This window comes from Lynx canadensis, chromosome B2 (genome assembly GCF_007474595.2).
Source record: "Lynx canadensis isolate LIC74 chromosome B2, mLynCan4.pri.v2, whole genome shotgun sequence".
NCBI classification, from domain to species: Eukaryota; Metazoa; Chordata; class Mammalia; order Carnivora; family Felidae; genus Lynx; species Lynx canadensis.
Window position 1 is genome coordinate 118,788,199 of NC_044307.1, and position 16,863 is coordinate 118,805,061.

The window sequence follows — 16,863 nt, forward strand, 5'->3', positions numbered from 1 at the left end:
CAGGCTCTGCACTGTCAGCACAGAGCCTGACATGGGTCTCTAACTCCCAAACCATGAGATCATGACCTGACTTGAGAGCAAGAGTCAGATGCTTAAAACGACTGAGCCAGCCAGGCGCCCCTAAAACCCACAGTAATTTTTCTATTGGAATCTTTATACTTGACACATTGAAGTCCCTATTAAAGAATTACTACCACACAGCAATTTCAGAACATCCTGTCAAATGAAAACATCAATTTTACCTCATTTTTAAACACCGTTATTTTATAAAATATGGATTTACTTATTCACTTAGCTTTGTATCATAGCTGCAACCTCAAAGACCTTTTGCACAAAATTTTTCTAAAATGAATCATGTTTCAAGTACATTGGTGGGAGTCTGTTATTTGAAAGATTCCCGTCATGAAGCCTTCTGCAAAGCAGCATGTAGTGTGGATTCAGACTGACTGTGGGTCAGTCGAGCTCTGTCACTCACCATCTGTGGGACTTAGGTGAGAGACTTAACTTCTCTAGGCCTCCGTGTGTCCTCGTCGACACCTAAAATAGCCGTAAGAACTAGTTCTCAAACTAGTTGGCAAAGTTCTCAAACAAAGCGGGGCACAGAGCAGGCAACCAATGAATGGTAGCCAGTATTATTTTTATAGATTTTCATAGAGGAGATTTCAAATTTTGTTGGGTTTGCTTTCACCTTAAGTTCTGTTCTACTCTTGAAGACAGACACTGAAGACTGTGTCGGTTTCCCTGTTAATAATTGCTCCAACCGATGTAATGGTTCCCTTATAGGACGCTTCACCTAATCTAGCATGCTTTCAGTCAACCCCACACTCTCCTGAGGGATTTGACCTTCCTGAAGAACAGTGCCGAACATGCCCTTCCCCTACTCACGTACCGTGTGCAGATGACCTACACAGCAAAGTCTAATCTGAGGTACTGACACGCAAGGTCAGGACCTTCCATCTGCAATTTGCCGTTGACAAGTCTTTCCAGGTCTGCGGAGACCTCAACACACATCCACGTGTAGGATTTGCTCTTCCTGATACCATCCCCTTGCTTCTCCACACGCTCTTTCCTCTCTGCTCGCCTCCATCTGTTCGAATCCTCCCCAGCACTCTGCACAGAGTGGCTTCCTGTTGCCTTTTCAGGGAGGTCTTCTCGGAAATGCCCATCAGAAACTGTCTCTCCTCCAGTCAACTTTCACAGCCCTTTACGAAGGCTACTCTTAAAACACTATTTTTTACTCTCTATATTATTAGCATTCGCGTTCCTATGCTTTTACCTCCTTCTCCCAACAACTATCATAGTGCTTTGAACGTGGTCCTTTCACAATGGTACCCACTGATGAATCCACGAGTGAATGTAACAGGGACAGATCTGCAAGGCAAGCCTGAAGAGCAGGGGTTCGGGAGGGGGGGGGGAACTGGTTTGCTTCTTCTGTTCTCTTTTGTTAAATAACTACACCTATAATATCTTGGGAGGACTCTGCCTTCTTTAAGAACCTGGCTTTCCTAAATCTTTGAAGCTCTGACAAAGATTTCTTTTTTTTTTTTTTCCAACGTTTTTTTTTATTTATTTTTTTGGGACAGAGAGAGACAGAGCATGAACGGGGGAGGGGCAGAGAGAGAGGGAGACACAGAATCGGAAACAGGCTCCAGGCTCCGAGCCATCAGCCCAGAGCCCGACGCGGGGCTCGAACTCACGGACCGCGAGATCGTGACCTGGCTGAAGTCAGACGCTTAACCGACTGCGCCACCCAGGCGCCCCTCTGACAAAGATTTCTAAGAGTAGTTAGTATTTGGCCCGAAAGCTGGAATAAGATCTTCTGGTTCACTCTGCTAGGTTTAAATCTTGTGGGAACTTGATGTGAAAGCATTTTACAAAATCTTAAAGCTTCGTTTACATTACAAGTGGACTAGAGAAAGGATATACTCAGTATCCGGTATTCTAGCTAGGCCTGTATCAATATTAGGTTCATTAAGACAAGGAGATGAGAAAACATTTCTCTGTGGCATCAAATAAAAGTTGCACTTAAAAAAATAGTATCAAAACCCCTTATATCTTTTAGGGAAAAAAAAAAACTTTGAAAGCATATACGAACAGAACTTACTAAGTATTTATTTTGCGTTTTCTTTAAACAGGAAGGTTAGTGGGAATCAAAAGAATTCATCTCTAGACCCAACTCTCTAGCTTACTATTAGTTTACATTTTCCCCCCACATCTTCAGAATCCAGTATGTTATTTTGTACTTACAGTACATCAATTGGGAAGTATTTTTCATATTTTAAGTAGCCACATGTGAGTACTGGCTATCGTACTGGACAAATCGAGATTCCCACTTGCTCTAAGGCTAACGGAACTATTTTCATCCATAAGCGTTACATCAACATAGGGCCAATAAGTCACTGAATGTAATTCTCATGGGGTCAGGAGTATCTAAAACACACACACGCACTCACTCGCACTCATCGGTTACCATAGCAAAATTCTCTCCTAATTCCACCCACAAATTTACATTTTTAAAAAACAGTATCTGGGATGACTAACATGGGAGAAGTTATTCAGACAGACGAAACTATACTTAGCTCTACACATGGATGGCATTTAGGATTCCTGAGTAGAAATGACCTTTGCAAATTACTTTATTCTCTAGGATTCTAGTTCCTCATTTAAAAAGGAGGGGGAGGGGTTGAGAGAAGATGATCTACAAGCAGTTTAAGATTGAATATTCTTTTAACTTTCATACTCTTCAATGCGCCCTTGTCTCGGGTATAATAAAGGCACAATGTCAGGCCCACCTCCTCAGAGGCCGGCGGCTGAACACATCAGTAGGGAGACTGGGTACCAAGGGCCTCAGCATGAAGAGCCGCTGGGGACCCAGAGCTCTCCCCTCATCTGAGGGGGGCAGCGCCTCCTCAGCCTTTGCCGCCATGACAGGCAGCAGAGTTTCTCATGTTTCTGAAGTCGTTCAAAGCCTTCCCATTTTAAGCACCATTAATCCAAGTTCTAAAAAAATACTGTTTGGGCCAAAAACCAAAACTTTGGGTATCACCTTCATGACTCTAATTTGCCAATTTTGCCTCAGCCTCCCCACCCCTTTGAGGCTATTTTTAATTCTCAATGAAAAACTGGAAAAAATATGCAGTATTTGTGACTAAGAGGTTAATAACCTTAATAAATCTGTAAGAGATAATAAACACCTGAACAGAAAAAGGGGGAAAAAACTGGCAACTCAAAGAAATGAAAATTGTGAGGTGTATGTGTATTTTAGCTTCACTAGCAATTAAAAAAAAAAGAAAAGAAATACACAAAAAAGGGGGGGGGGGCAAATGCTCTTTCCTCACCAGATTGGCAAAGATTTCTTAAATGTTTTACAATCTTTAATGTCACAGAGGTGTAGGAAAACAGGTTGCTCATAAATTTAAGTGGGAGTCTAACTTGATAGAACCTTTCAGGACAGGCAGGCAATATACCCAAAAGAAACCATTGTGGGGCGCCTGGGTGGCTCAGTCAGTTAAGCGTCTGACTTCGGATCAGGTCATGATCTAGTGGTTTGTGAATTCGAGCCCCGCGTCGAGCTCTGTGCTGACAGCTCAGAGCCTGGAGTCTGCTTTGGATTCTGTGTCTCCCTCTCTCTCTCTGCTCCTCCCCTGCTGATGCTCTGTCTCTCTCTCCCTCAATGTAAAACATTTTAAAAAATTAAAAAAAAAAAAAAAAAAAAAACGAAACCCTGGGTGGCAGACCAACTCTAAGCAGAATTCTAAAAACATTATCACTTAGAAAACAATGAAATCCATGCCCCCAAAATGTACACACAAGTGTCATCTTTGCAGCTGGGTTTAACTGTGAAAACAGAGGAATAACCTAAATGTCCATTAACAGGTGTCACGTAAACCCTCGTGCATCCATTCAGTGGCTATTGAAAAACGATGAGATAATGGCAAGGAAGGTTATCTGCAATGTATCGTTAAGTGGAGGGGGGACAAACAGGCTATATAACAGAGTCAACAGTAGGAGCCTACACAAATAGAGGTGGGAATGCGTGACTGTGTACGTGTTCACACAGAGACACTGTGAAAGGGAATTATCGACCTCCAGGAGCAGAGGAATTATGGGTCACTTGCACTTTCTGCTATCCCTCCCTTTTTAAAAATTTGTAATTGCCTCTATTATTACCGGGAAAAAAAACCAATAAAGATCATTTCATCTTCAAAAACAATAGTGAATAGTAATTCTGTCCAAGGGCAAACCCTGGGAAATTAGTGGCTACCAGGCGCTAACGAATGCACAACAGCAGTGGTGTCCAGTGCCTCTTCTGTTGGGCAGTTCAAGTCTATTGGAGCTGACTCCTTGATAGCACCTGCCGGCTTTAAATGTTAAACGCAACATTCCACAGCACTGCAAAGTGAAAACTGGCTGTGCCTGAAAGCCACGAAGTCCAAAATGGCTTTCGAAGTCTCTGTACAAATCTTCATGTTAGGTTTGATTAATCTACACTGAAAACTAATGCTAATTTTAGGTATGAGACTAGCACAAATGAGGCAAAGGGAATAAAATGAAAATGCAACACGGTTGATATGCTGGAAGAACTCCTGGCTCCTGAACTGGAAACAGTCATCTGGAAGTCAATGGGTTTGTGCTTCCCCTTTTAAAAACAGAGTGATGCCCATCAGGGCCCACATGTAATTAGCTAGAACTCAGTTTGGCTACCAGTTCAGCCAATGTGGCTCTTCTCTCCTGTGAAGCAGTTAGATAATGAATGCTAATTTCCTGTTTGGCTTTCGGGTTCATTTTGAAATCCTGAATATCACCTGGACTCTGAAAGGTTAGCTTGGACACAACGTGATCTTATTTAGAAATCAGTATTCATGGATGCCCAACAGCACAGGAAGCAACAGCACTAACTTAGAGTTATTTAATGTGGGAGGGAGATTGGGACTCAAGGTCTACCTCAAAGGAAGGATGGATTTACCGGGTTTGGGGTAATCCCAGCGCTAGTTCTCGTGGCTCTATGAAACCCGGTACAGTGCTCTCCATCTTCTTGGATAACAAGTGCACAGAAAAGCCAAAGGCCCCATTGCTGTGTTGTCAGCTTCTTGAAAGCACTCTCCATGCGAAATCCTTATGTCCTCAACCTGTTACAGGGCTCCATTTCACTACCGGACTGAGGCAGCTGTGACAAATCCCCAGGCTGATTTCGTACCAACGAGTGCAGAGGACATGTCCACTTAATTTCTTTGCCATATTTAATACTTACTCTCTCCTTCTTGGAGTTCTCTTCTGCAGCTTTCATGACACCCTTTTGTCCTCATGGTCTTCCTACTTTCCCCTCTCCTCCTGTTACATCCCCTCTGACCTGACTCAGGTCACTCAAACCAAAGGCTTCCTCACTAGAGCACACATTCACATGACCTGCAGGCCTCCCCTTCCTGCTCAGAAGCCTGTTGTGATTTCTCTCAAAGCTCCTGGCAACTTCCTGGACCTCTCCACGTGCACATAGACCTCTCACGTGCAGCTCAAACTCAACATGTGTGGGGTAGAATATTCCAACTTTTATTTTATTCCTAAGAGCAAGAAGGGTTCAAAGCTGACTCTAGAGGCTACAAAAAGTTCTTACAACGTGCCTTGGAAGGAAACTCTTTTGTATATTCTATTACCATCCTCAGTTCACACGTGGCAGAACAGATACACAGAAAAGTGAAAGAGCCCACACAGGTCACACACCTAGGAGACAGATTTGAACCCAGAAGATCTGCTATGCTATATTTCCTCTTAACAAGCAGACCACCCGGTAAATTTCCAAATAACCCTGCTGTGGGCGTGTGTGTAAGACAGGGCCTTACAAATTCACTGCCAAACTCCCTCCAGAATGCCTAAGGCAGGTGCTCTCTCCTACAGTACCAAGAACAAAAAATACACCTTGCTTTAAGACAGCTAAGCCAAGGGCGCCTGGGTGGCTCAGCTGGTTAAGTGACTGGCTTCGGCTCAGGTCACGTTTTTGCAGTTTGTGAGTTTGAGCCCCGAGTCGGGCTCTGTGCTGGCAGCTCAGAGCCTGGAGCCTGCTTCAGATTCTGTGTCTCCCCCTCTCTCTGCCCCTCCCCTGCTCACACTCTGTGTTTTCTGTGCCTCAGTAATAAATAAATGTTAAAAAAAATTAAAAAAAAAAAAGACAGCTAAGCCAAGAAGACTGGCCCTACTGCACATGACATATGGAAATAACACACGTATCCCACGAATACATGAAATTACAGGTACCACCATCAACTCATTGGCTCAAGCCAGAAACATGGGATTCTCCCCTGCTCAATCTTCCCAACTCACAAACCTCCATATCCCCGTGCAGTCACCAAGTCAGAAGCCTCTATCTCCTTACCATCTCTCAAATACATGAGGCACACCTTCTTCTCTGGATAAAGCTTAGCCTCTTTAGCGTGGCCCATAAGACCCTCTACGCTTGGGCCTCTGCCTCTCTGCACCCCCTCACCTTCCATCACTCTCCTTCCTACACGTGTCCTGCAACCCAGCTGTGCCTGATGGTGTACCCTTTGTAGAGGGTCAGGTTCACAGTACCAGATCTTGCCTGGAATGGCTTCTTCCATGCCTTTCTTCATCCAGCTATTCCGACTTTCCTGGAGGCTCAGGTGAGAAGCCCCATCCTCATGCACAGATTTTTGTTCCCGCCAAACTCAGCTCAGAACATATCCTCAAACTAGAGACCCTCTTTTACTATAATGATTTATTGTGAATGCGGAACTTGTTTGATTTCAAAGTCCATGGTACACATTTGGGGATACCCAAAGGGCGTTCCATAGATCTGGTGTAACAAACAAGAAAACAAGCGAGTAAAACGAATGAATGGACGAGAGGCTGCTCCTCCATCATTTCCTCCTCTGGCTGCTCACTGCTTTCAGAAGAGAAGGAGGCATTGTCTGCTTTTTATCCTACATGAGGGATTATTCCAGGAGCCACAGGGACTTGTTTGAAGTCTGGGCTGAGAGAGGTCATGGTGCCAGCTGAGGCAAAGTCACGAGCTCCCCCTCCTGGGGCTCATTTTTTTGAGGCCACACAGACCAAACCATCCAGTGGGACTCTTCCTCCTCATCAGGACAGTCAGGGAGCACCAGTCTAGTGGTGACAAGGCCATTAACATTTTGTGTCCATTTGAGGGCTCGGAAACATGCATTTAGGATAAAATGGCAGGAGGGAGTCGTCCTTAACACAACATAAAAATAAAAAGTTACAAAGAAGTAGTGAAGTTCCCCATGCGTTGTGTGTTTCCCTTCTTCCCGGACCGTGCTCACTCCTCTCTGCCTCACAGCCGCCCAACCTGCAGCCGAGTGCCGGCCTCGGGAGGTTCAGCCCTCTGCGGGTTCCTCTTTCACCATCTTCCATTTGCTCCCCTCTCCCCTACTTTCAACGCTTGATCAAAAGCTCAGAGCTACTCTAAAGGAAGAGGTCGGGTCAGATCAGGAGGAGAGCTGCTCGCGTCTGAGAAAGGGAGATGGGGCAGATATATCATCGGTAGTTATTTCTTCTTTTCTGGTCCTGCTCTTTGCCTCTGCCCACCTGGCTGCCTCTGTGGGATCCTGGCAGGGCAGGTGGAGAGCAGCTGAAGGGGTTCAGACACACTCCTCCTCTCAGCCTCAACAGGCACCAGGCAAGGGACAGTGTTCAAGAACAAACTGCAGCCAGCGGGGGGTGGGGATGCTTAGATGGCTGCAGACACGGGTAACTCCGATTTGTCCTTCAGATTTCACTCAAACTCGGTTTCTCAAGTAAAAGGTTAAATTTACAGTATTTGGCTCTCTCCTACTGCATTACTTCCTTAGAGCAGTGAGCACATCTGCAATTACATTTCGTTTGCTCATATTTGCACCTCCCTTCCTGGAGCGGATCCTTCCCGAGGAAGGGGACCATGTTTGTTTTGTTTACCAATTTGACAATTTGAATCCTCAGTGCCTAAGCTCTACCCTAGAACACTTTGGTACTCATTAAGGATTTTTTTGAATGGATGGATGAATCTTTCCAAATTTACCTAGTTTGCTCACCTTACACGTGAATTTACATTTTAACCTCCTAAATCTGTTTCACAAAGCTGCTTATAAAAGAGGTCCTCTGAGAGTCAAACTTCAAAAGCTGTGTGTGTGTGTGTACGCGCGTGTGCACGTGTGGACACACACCCACTGAAAAAAATGAGTAAAAGGTGCTAGGAATAACTGATATGACCAATTCACATTAAAACTTGTAAGACAAATATTGAAAAGTCAATTGTGTCTTCCTAAACCAGCAACAGCTAGAGAAGATTCATAAGACCTCTTTTGGGTAAGAAAGTTACACAAGTTGGTTGGAAGACATCAAAGAACACCTATAAATGGAGAGAGATATTTTACATTTGTGGGAAAGAAGCTTTAATATCATAAAGATGTAATTCTCACCATACTGAGCTACAAAGTGGGTGCAGTTCCAATTAAAATACCATAGGATTATCTTAGAACTCAACAATCCGATTCTGAAATTTATATGGAACACCAGGAGCCCAGAATAAAGACACTCGAAAAAGCACAATTGGGAGACACATCCTACCAGATATCAAGACTCATTTTAAAGCTATAATAATTGAGGCAGTATGGCATTGGAGCAGAGATAGACACAGGAAACAAGTACCAAGAAACATCCCCACGTATACAAGAAAACTGATACATGACCTGCAGATTACAGAGGGAAAGGATGGGCTCTTCAATAAACAGGGCTGGAATGCTGGTACTTATAAAGGAAACAAACGATCACTGTTTCTTATCACACAGAAAAACCGATTTCTTATGGATTAAGGATTGATCTATGGAAGGCAACATTAACATGCTTTGATCAATAGTATCTTTAACACCTCAGGGTATGGAAAGAGCATAAGCCATAAAGAAAAGCGTGGTAATTAAACTGTATTAACTCTATTAATAACTACATTCAATATACTAACTATATTGACCTCTACTTAAAATAAAAGACAAACCACAAACCCGAAGATATCTGCAACACATAAATCCGTAACAAAGGATTAGAATCCAGAATCCATCAAGATCAGTAAGAATGAGAAAGTTATAGGTCATTTCGTATTAGTTCAGTATAAACTAAAACATCAGAGGGGAGTTTGAGCAAGCATGGGAGCCATCACTTCTGTGTAAGACAACTGGCCTGACCACGAGGTGTATTCTGTGACCGGCATTCCTGTGAGGTATGTATCCATTAACCGATCAGTGTAAAAGCATTTTAAAAACAAAAAAGCAACGTGGTATATGTGCTATGCAAAAAACCTACCTTTTAAAACCCTAATACAAACGTAATTATGAACATTTACCCATTTCACTAAGAATTCTTTAGCACAACTTTTAGTGGCTATACTTTAGTCATCACATGGAAACAGCCTAAGATATAACCAATCCCTACTGTTGGCCATTTACACTGTCCGTGTGACTGTGTGTGTTCGGATATATATATATATATATATACATATATATATATATATATGTGTGTGTGTGTGTATATATATACACACATATATATACACACGCAAATATATACATATATATACATATATATACACACATACGCACATATATATACATATATATGATAAATACTCTTGTAAGTAAATCTTTGTATACATCTCTGATTATTTAAGATAAATTCTTAACAATGGTTTAAATGGTAGGTACCTTTAATGTAGGTTTTGCCAAATTGTTCTCTAGGAAATATTACTAATTTATAAAGCTGCACAGGACTATTATTTTTCCTCTCTTAACCTCCCCAACACTAGTTAAAAACAAAATTTGCCAGATTTATAAGCGAAAACTTGAACACTAAATTTTTAATTTGTATTGATTTAAATAGTGAGGCTGAACATTTTTTGTTTATTGTTCACTTAGTTTCTATGTGGTTTACTTAATTCTTTGCCCATTTTTCTACTTACATGCTTAAATTTTTTGATGAGACCCAAAAGTTCATAATATATTCAGGATATTGACTCCTTCTCTGCCAGGCATATTGAACTTTGTCATTTATCTTCTACTTTGGTTTAAGTTTTAAATTTTTTATATAGCCAAAGCAATCTTTTCCTTTTTGGTTCATTCTCTAATATATAATTTTTCATGTATATTTAAAGGAATTAACTCATCTCCCTTTTGTGCCCCCTACAATAAAAACGCCTCATCTAAATGAAGGCAATAGCACCTTCTTCAAAGGGTCATCGTAAATGTCAATTAAGACAACCTATACTGATATACTTTGGTTTGGTTTTTTTATATCTACATATAAATTTTATTTTATTTTTTAATGTTTTTATTTATTTTTCAGAGAGAGACGAGACAGAGAGAGACAGTGGGTGGGGGAGACAGTGGGTGTGAGTGGGGGAGGGGCAGAGAGAGAGGGAGAGACAGAATCAGAAGCAGGCTCCAGGCTCTGAGCTGTCAGTACAGAGCCTGATGCAGGGCTTGAACTCATGAGCTGTGAGATCATTACCTGAGCTGAAATCGGACACCTAACCGCCTGAGCCACCCAAGCGCCCCTATACTGATATACTTTGCAAACAGTAAAGCAATATAGACATGTCAATTATTAGCAGCCCTCAGTACATGACAGTTATTAACATTACATGCCCATTGGACAGCAGAGTTAATAACTATATGCAGGTAATGTGAGTAGATATATTTGGGATAATAAAGTTTGAAAAAATCACATGGACCACAGGAGACAGACCGTGAGGGAGTACATTTCACGTCCCTCGGCGGGTTGAGGAGCGCAAACGGTCAAGACAGAAGCCCCAGAGGATACAGACGCTTACCTTACTTACTCTTCCCCTTCCTCCAACTCCGTCTCTTTGTGCACCACCACTCTCGTAACCGACATGTCGGGGTGCTGCTCTCTGGCTTCCCTGATGGCCTGGGCCAGCGCCTGCCAGAGTCAGGAGAGAGCACTGTGAGCACAGCAACGGGCTGCTTCCCGGGTTGGGAAGACAGACGTACGCTGATCAACTGGGATTCCATGGCAAGCAAAGATGGCTTTATTGCTTTCTTTGAGGGAGCAGGGATTTTAAGTGGGCTCATAATTCTTTTTAGAGAATGCTTCTCACTTCCCCAAATTTCCCATTTCCCCCCCAGTCTTTTCAAATGATACACGTACAAGAGACATGCAGACTCTGAAGCCCAGCCCCGTACTCGCCACGAGACTTGGAGAAAACAGATCTTCTCTGATCTTCATATTCTCACCTGTAACCTGAGACTAACGCTAAGGTCGTGAGGATCATTTTGAGGTTCACTGTGCAGATTGGAGGAATGATGTAACAGCCTGTCTATTCACCCACGGGTACTTGCTGTCACACAGCTCAAATGCCAAGACACAGGACCAGACCAAACCAGACTAGACCACAAGCTACCCTTGTGGTTTCTCACTAGCTGTTTGAGGTAAGATGTTTGTTGAGCTGTTATGTTGCAGGAAAAAGATCTATAAACTTCTAGGGCACAGAACAATAAAAATGGCAGCAACACTGATAACATACAATTGCAAAGTGAAAGGACAGAGACAGACTACTCTTCAGCAAGTACAGGTCTCTATTTTACAGTCGAAAACACTGAAGGCACAAAGGTCAACAGGCCGTGCTTGAGGCCATCCTGCGGCTGGGCCACAGGGCAGGAGCAAGACTGGGACGCCACTCCACTGGCTCCTAGGCTCTTCCCAGACCGCACGGTGAGAAAACGAAGTTTCTTTGTATTTTATCAGAAAGCAAGCTGCATACAAGTGTTGTGACAGAGTGGAAAGATCCTATTTTTCTGAGGGAAAGGTGTTTAAAGGGGAGAAAGTAAAACACCCATAAAACACCACTCAAAATCTAAGAAAGAATTCTGGAACAGAAAGGGAAGGCTTCAAGGATGGAAAGCACCATATCTCATATGGACACTATGCCTTTGAAAGAAGCAGCCCAAGTTTTCCTGTTTCTCTGTCATCTGCTGAAGGGCACAACCGCATTTGTTGTTTGTGGTACAGATTCTGTCAGCTGAAAGGTTACTGAACAAAACCCCGAGCCTCATTCCACACACACAGAAAGGTAAAGCTGCAAAGAAATTGTTTTTATGCCCAAAATTTTTACACAGAAGCTTGGAAGACAGTTGAGGGTGCTCGAATTTCCACTAGGGAACAAACTGGTGACCCACCTGTGTCAGGGCAAGAGAGAACTCAACCAGGGGACTCTCCGATTTGAGCAGCCCAAGTGTTTGTCAGGTTGTGGGAGTCTGAGGGCCGGAAGGCAAGACAGGTGGGGAGAAGGGCAGCGGCTTATCTCAGAGGAGGTCAAAAATGTTTCTGTGTCTCTATGGCTGAGATGGGAAAGGGGATGGGAGACGGGGAACAGCAGAGCGGCTCTGCATTTGTGTGTTCAGAGGGAAGTGAGAGATCAGAACAATCAAAACGGTCTACTCCATGTTGGTTTCTGGAATCCAATTTGGGAGAAGGACAGCTCTGATGGGAGCCAAACGTAGCTACAGACAACCTGTCAGATACTTTTTAATTCATGTTCGTTACGCAGGTTTGCCTACATTAAACTAGTACAAATGTGAAAGGGGAAATAGAAAATGATGCCCAAGGGAAGGGAGCACGTGTGAAACATGCTTCAATGAGCAGAAAAGTAGGGAAACCAAAAACTGCTTAATCGTCTTCAAGCACATTTGAAATCTGTTTACCATTAGTTCCGTTCAGTCTGTAGTACCAGTGTATGAAATTAAATACTGTAAAATGTTAATTTATTATAGCAACAGTAAAGATTGTGAGAGAACTATCTCACATCATCCTGCAAACTAGGAAGTTATTTTATTGGAAAGAAACACACTCTGGTGGGTAACTGCAGTGTCCTATGTCTCTGGTACACAGCGGGGCATCGGGACACACACAGGTGCACCACCCGCAAAGCAAGTGTCCTAAATGCATGCCTCTTTAATCTGCCAACACAAAAGAGATTCCCTTTTTTTCTATCTTGCTCAGAGGAAGGGTTTCTTTCCACTATTAAAATTCTTTTAATGTACAGAAAGGAACCGAAAAATGGGTCAATGATATTCAAGTCACTATGTGATCAGTTTCAGTTTTTTGGCAGGGAAGTGATTTCACTCTAATTTTAAATACTTGCATGGTCTCATTACAGGCTAAAAGGGAGAGGGAGCTTCATCAGCTTCTGGTGACAAGCATACCAGAAGCCACAATTAAATGTACTCTAACAAGTTTATGCATCTTAGAATTAAAACATGAAAACGTTACAAAAAAGTATCTGTTCTCTTCATATGGGGTATCTGACCCTGGGTTTAAAATGGGCTGAAGCATGACATCACACCGACAAGGTCGTGTCCCTACTGTCACACGTAAAGCTGCAGGGTTTTTTCCTAATCTAAGAGTCAGGAATAGGTGTTATTTTGGTACTTAAATTTCAGACCATGTTTTTATTATTTGCTGTTCAGAAGCAGTATTATCTAGATTTGAGTTTTCAGGTCAAAGACAAAAGAATACACATGAAATAAAGCCTGAGAGTATCCTTGAAGGGAAGACGTGACATCAGAAAGTCTGGAAGGGCACAAGTTCAGTGGAGAGACAGGGTAGGAGAGACTGCCCCAGTGAAGGGAAGAAATCCTTTGGGGAACTGGCAGCTTGGTTTCCACGGGGTCACTCATTTTCCCGTGGAGAACAGGCACAGGTATTGTCCTCTACTAGGAATCTCTATTACAAAGTCAAGGTTCAGGGGTCAGGACAACCCATGAACCACTGATAGCTCTCGAGGAATGAAGAAACACATTAGGAAATATGTAAGTAAAATCATGTTTACAGGGTTTTAAAAAATGTCATTTTCTTTTTAGGCATGGAAGAAAATCTCTCTTTGATCACATAGAGTGAGCTTTTTTTAAATGAGAAGTTTTGTCCTCTAAAATCCTCTTTCCTAAAGTTGATATTGTGCTCAAAGCTGGGTAACTATCATCTGCTCCTACTCCCCGGCCAAGATGGTCAACTAAACATTCCTTTTCCTGCGAGTTGTTATTAAGAAAACAGCTTGGTTTCCTTTAAAGTGGAGTTAAAATCACTGAGAAAATGACAAAACAAAAAGCTCCCGTCACTTGGGGGCCGCAGCCTAAAACTGAAGCCACCCTCAAAGTATCCAACAGTTCCATGCGTCACCTGGATTTTAAAGCCACGCATTCTGCTCAAGCTAACATTGGAAAGAAAGCATGATTCTTTCAAACATTTTTCTGAATCCGTGTAATCTTCCACTTTGTAAGAGACCTCAGATTTCCTTCCCCCACCCCTCGATAATAGTAATGACTGGGGGAAACATCTAGTGGTAAAGAGTCCAACTTTCCTGAGGCTACAAGAAAAATACTTTATAAGTTCCTGAAAGTAGGCACAAGTCAAACTTGGTGGCTTTTCTTACTTAGCTTTGGAAAGCCAGTGTCACTGAACTGCCATTCATTCTTTAATCCATGATTTGACTTTAGGCCAGGCCCATGTGAATACCTAATAGATGCCGGGAATCCTCTCCATTACTTTGACTCAAAAGTGCATGTAAAGCCAGTGTGAAATAAGCAGCCAAATCCATGTCCTATGCGGGTTCAGCATCAGGCAGGCTGAAAGGACAGGCTGTGTCTAGCGTGGGAAGCATCAGTGCCACGCTGAGGACGTAGATTCTTCCAGGAGGCACTGGGAGAAGGGGAATGACACAGGGACAGGATGTGACGGCACATGTCAAACTTAGAGACGTGGTCACTTTCAGAACCAGAACTTCAGGTCTTTACCTGGTCATGATCGATGTCTGCATCTCCCGTGATCACGATGCGTTTCTCAATTCTTGTTTCAGATATTCCACCTTTCACAGTCTAAAGTGAGGAGACAGCAATCATTAAATCATGTTTATACATAATGGGGGGAAAGAGAACGGAGCACACTCAGACCTTCTGATCGTTAAGGCAACGTGCACTGAGTGGAGAAGACTGATGTTCTGGAAACACCATTTTTAAGCTCAATAGAGATTCCTATTGTTAAAGTGGTAGCATCTGTAAGTATTCCTCAACTGAAAGCAACTTTAAAACTAATTTATCAAGATTCAGGTGAGATTAAGATAAGACAGATGCCATGAAATCCAAACAGTTCTGTTGGGACATTCCATTACAATTTCCCTGAATTTCTTTACTCCCAAGTGGCCCACTTGTTAAAGGAGGAAAGAAGAAATAATTCTTAGGTTTATGTAGAGTTACAAGGAATCCTAACAATTTAGGTACTTGATTTAGGTTTGAGAATTGCTTGACGTTATAGTTTTGACTGCTTGATTCTCGTCATACAAATCCATTTGGTAATTCTGTTCATTTGGTTTAGTGAAGTAATAAAAAAAAAGACTTGGATTTGGTTTAAGATACAGAAGGTACAGGAGGATGATATAAAGATATTCACTCAATGTTGATTTGATTACAGATTCTGCATGTGGCTGTGTCTGCTAACAAAGTCTGTGCGAATGGACATGGGGCAGGGTCCTGTGTGAACTGCCACAGAGTGACTGGCTTGGAACAAGCTGGCACAGCCTGGGACACGATAGAGGCTGAAGAGACCATGTGGCTGTGACGCTGAACTATGAACAAATACCGCACAGTCCTGAGAAAGCACACACCCAACCTCTGCAACTCTGTTAAGTTATACGCTAAGTCACAAGTCATAGCACTTTAATGTAAGAACCAAGGTAATCAGTAGCCTTGATAACTGGATACTTTTTTTTTTTTTAAGCTTATTTTGAGGGAGAGAGAGAGAAAATCCCAAGCAGGCTCTGCACTGTCAGCCCAGAGCCCAACATGGGGCTCAAACTCACAAACCGTGAGATCATCACCTGAGTCGGAATCAAGAGTCAGACGTTTAACCGACTGAGCCACCAAGGTGCCCCTGGATACACTTGAAAATGAGCATCAGTACCACCTTGCGTTTATGTGGCGTTTTTTAATTTACAAAGTTTCTGGTTGAAACACAGGGTGAGACAGGCATAAAAGATACATTTAAAACCTTCAAGCGCTAATGAAACATGAGAGGTAGGAGCAGAGGGAAACATGGGAAAATCACGCTGGAGCTAGAAATCGGAGGACGGCAGCACGCATCACAATCATCTGGAGGGCTCCTACAGCCACTGCCAGGGTTTCTGCAGATCTGGAGTGGGGCCACGGGATTCACACAGGAATGACTGCTGCTGCTAGTCTGGAGCCAGACTTTAAGAATCATTGGTCATCTGGTGTTAGAGACTGAGAGAATGATCTGGCAAAATGCTCCCTAGCCACGGTAGGAGCATCTTAAATCAATGAGGGGAAGATTCGATTACTTGAACAACTTGCTGAACATTTTGAATGACGGGTCTTCATTCACTTGCTTCGGTCAGGAGGGTTGATTTGTACTTGTCAAACGTACGCCTCCACTTGGACCACATTCTCTCTCTGCTCCTGTAGCTGTCTCATGTATAGTTATTCAGGACATATTTTTACCTCCTTGTACTTTACAGAACTACATTTGTCAGTGGAGCCCAATTTCTCAGATACTTTAAATCCAAGCATTTTTACTCCACTGGCACTGTCTGCGTATTATTGTGAAGTGTGTATGGGAACAAAGAAACAATTCAGAAAAGATCCTGTTTGCAATGTACCACCACGGGCTGCTTTACCTTGGTGATATGTGTTGTCGTCGTCGTCGACACGGACTCAGATGTGATGGTCTGTGCCGTCAGTAACGTCCCCGAGTCACCACCAGCCCCGCCATCAATCTTTGGACAGTTAGGGGGAAAAATATAAAGTAACACTTAATTTCCATTATGTCGTCAGAGAA

The 16,863-nt window shown here is 42.9% G+C and overlaps 1 protein-coding gene across 18 annotated transcripts in view; it reads right to left on the reverse strand.

Moving 5' to 3' along the window:
- Positions 1 to 16,863, reverse strand: part of EPB41L2 (erythrocyte membrane protein band 4.1 like 2) — a 261,971-nt gene that overhangs the window by 7,002 nt on the left and 238,106 nt on the right. For all 18 annotated transcript variants that reach the window (XM_030316339.1, XM_030316337.1, XM_030316332.1 and 15 more), the window contains 3 exons: positions 16,703 to 16,801; positions 14,808 to 14,888; positions 10,829 to 10,938 (listed from right to left, as the gene is read on the reverse strand). In XM_030316339.1, the coding sequence (XP_030172199.1) occupies positions 10,834 to 10,938; positions 14,808 to 14,888; positions 16,703 to 16,801 (285 nt within the window). In that variant the 3' untranslated portion in view covers positions 10,829 to 10,833. The remainder of the gene's footprint in view (positions 1 to 10,828; positions 10,939 to 14,807; positions 14,889 to 16,702; positions 16,802 to 16,863) is intronic.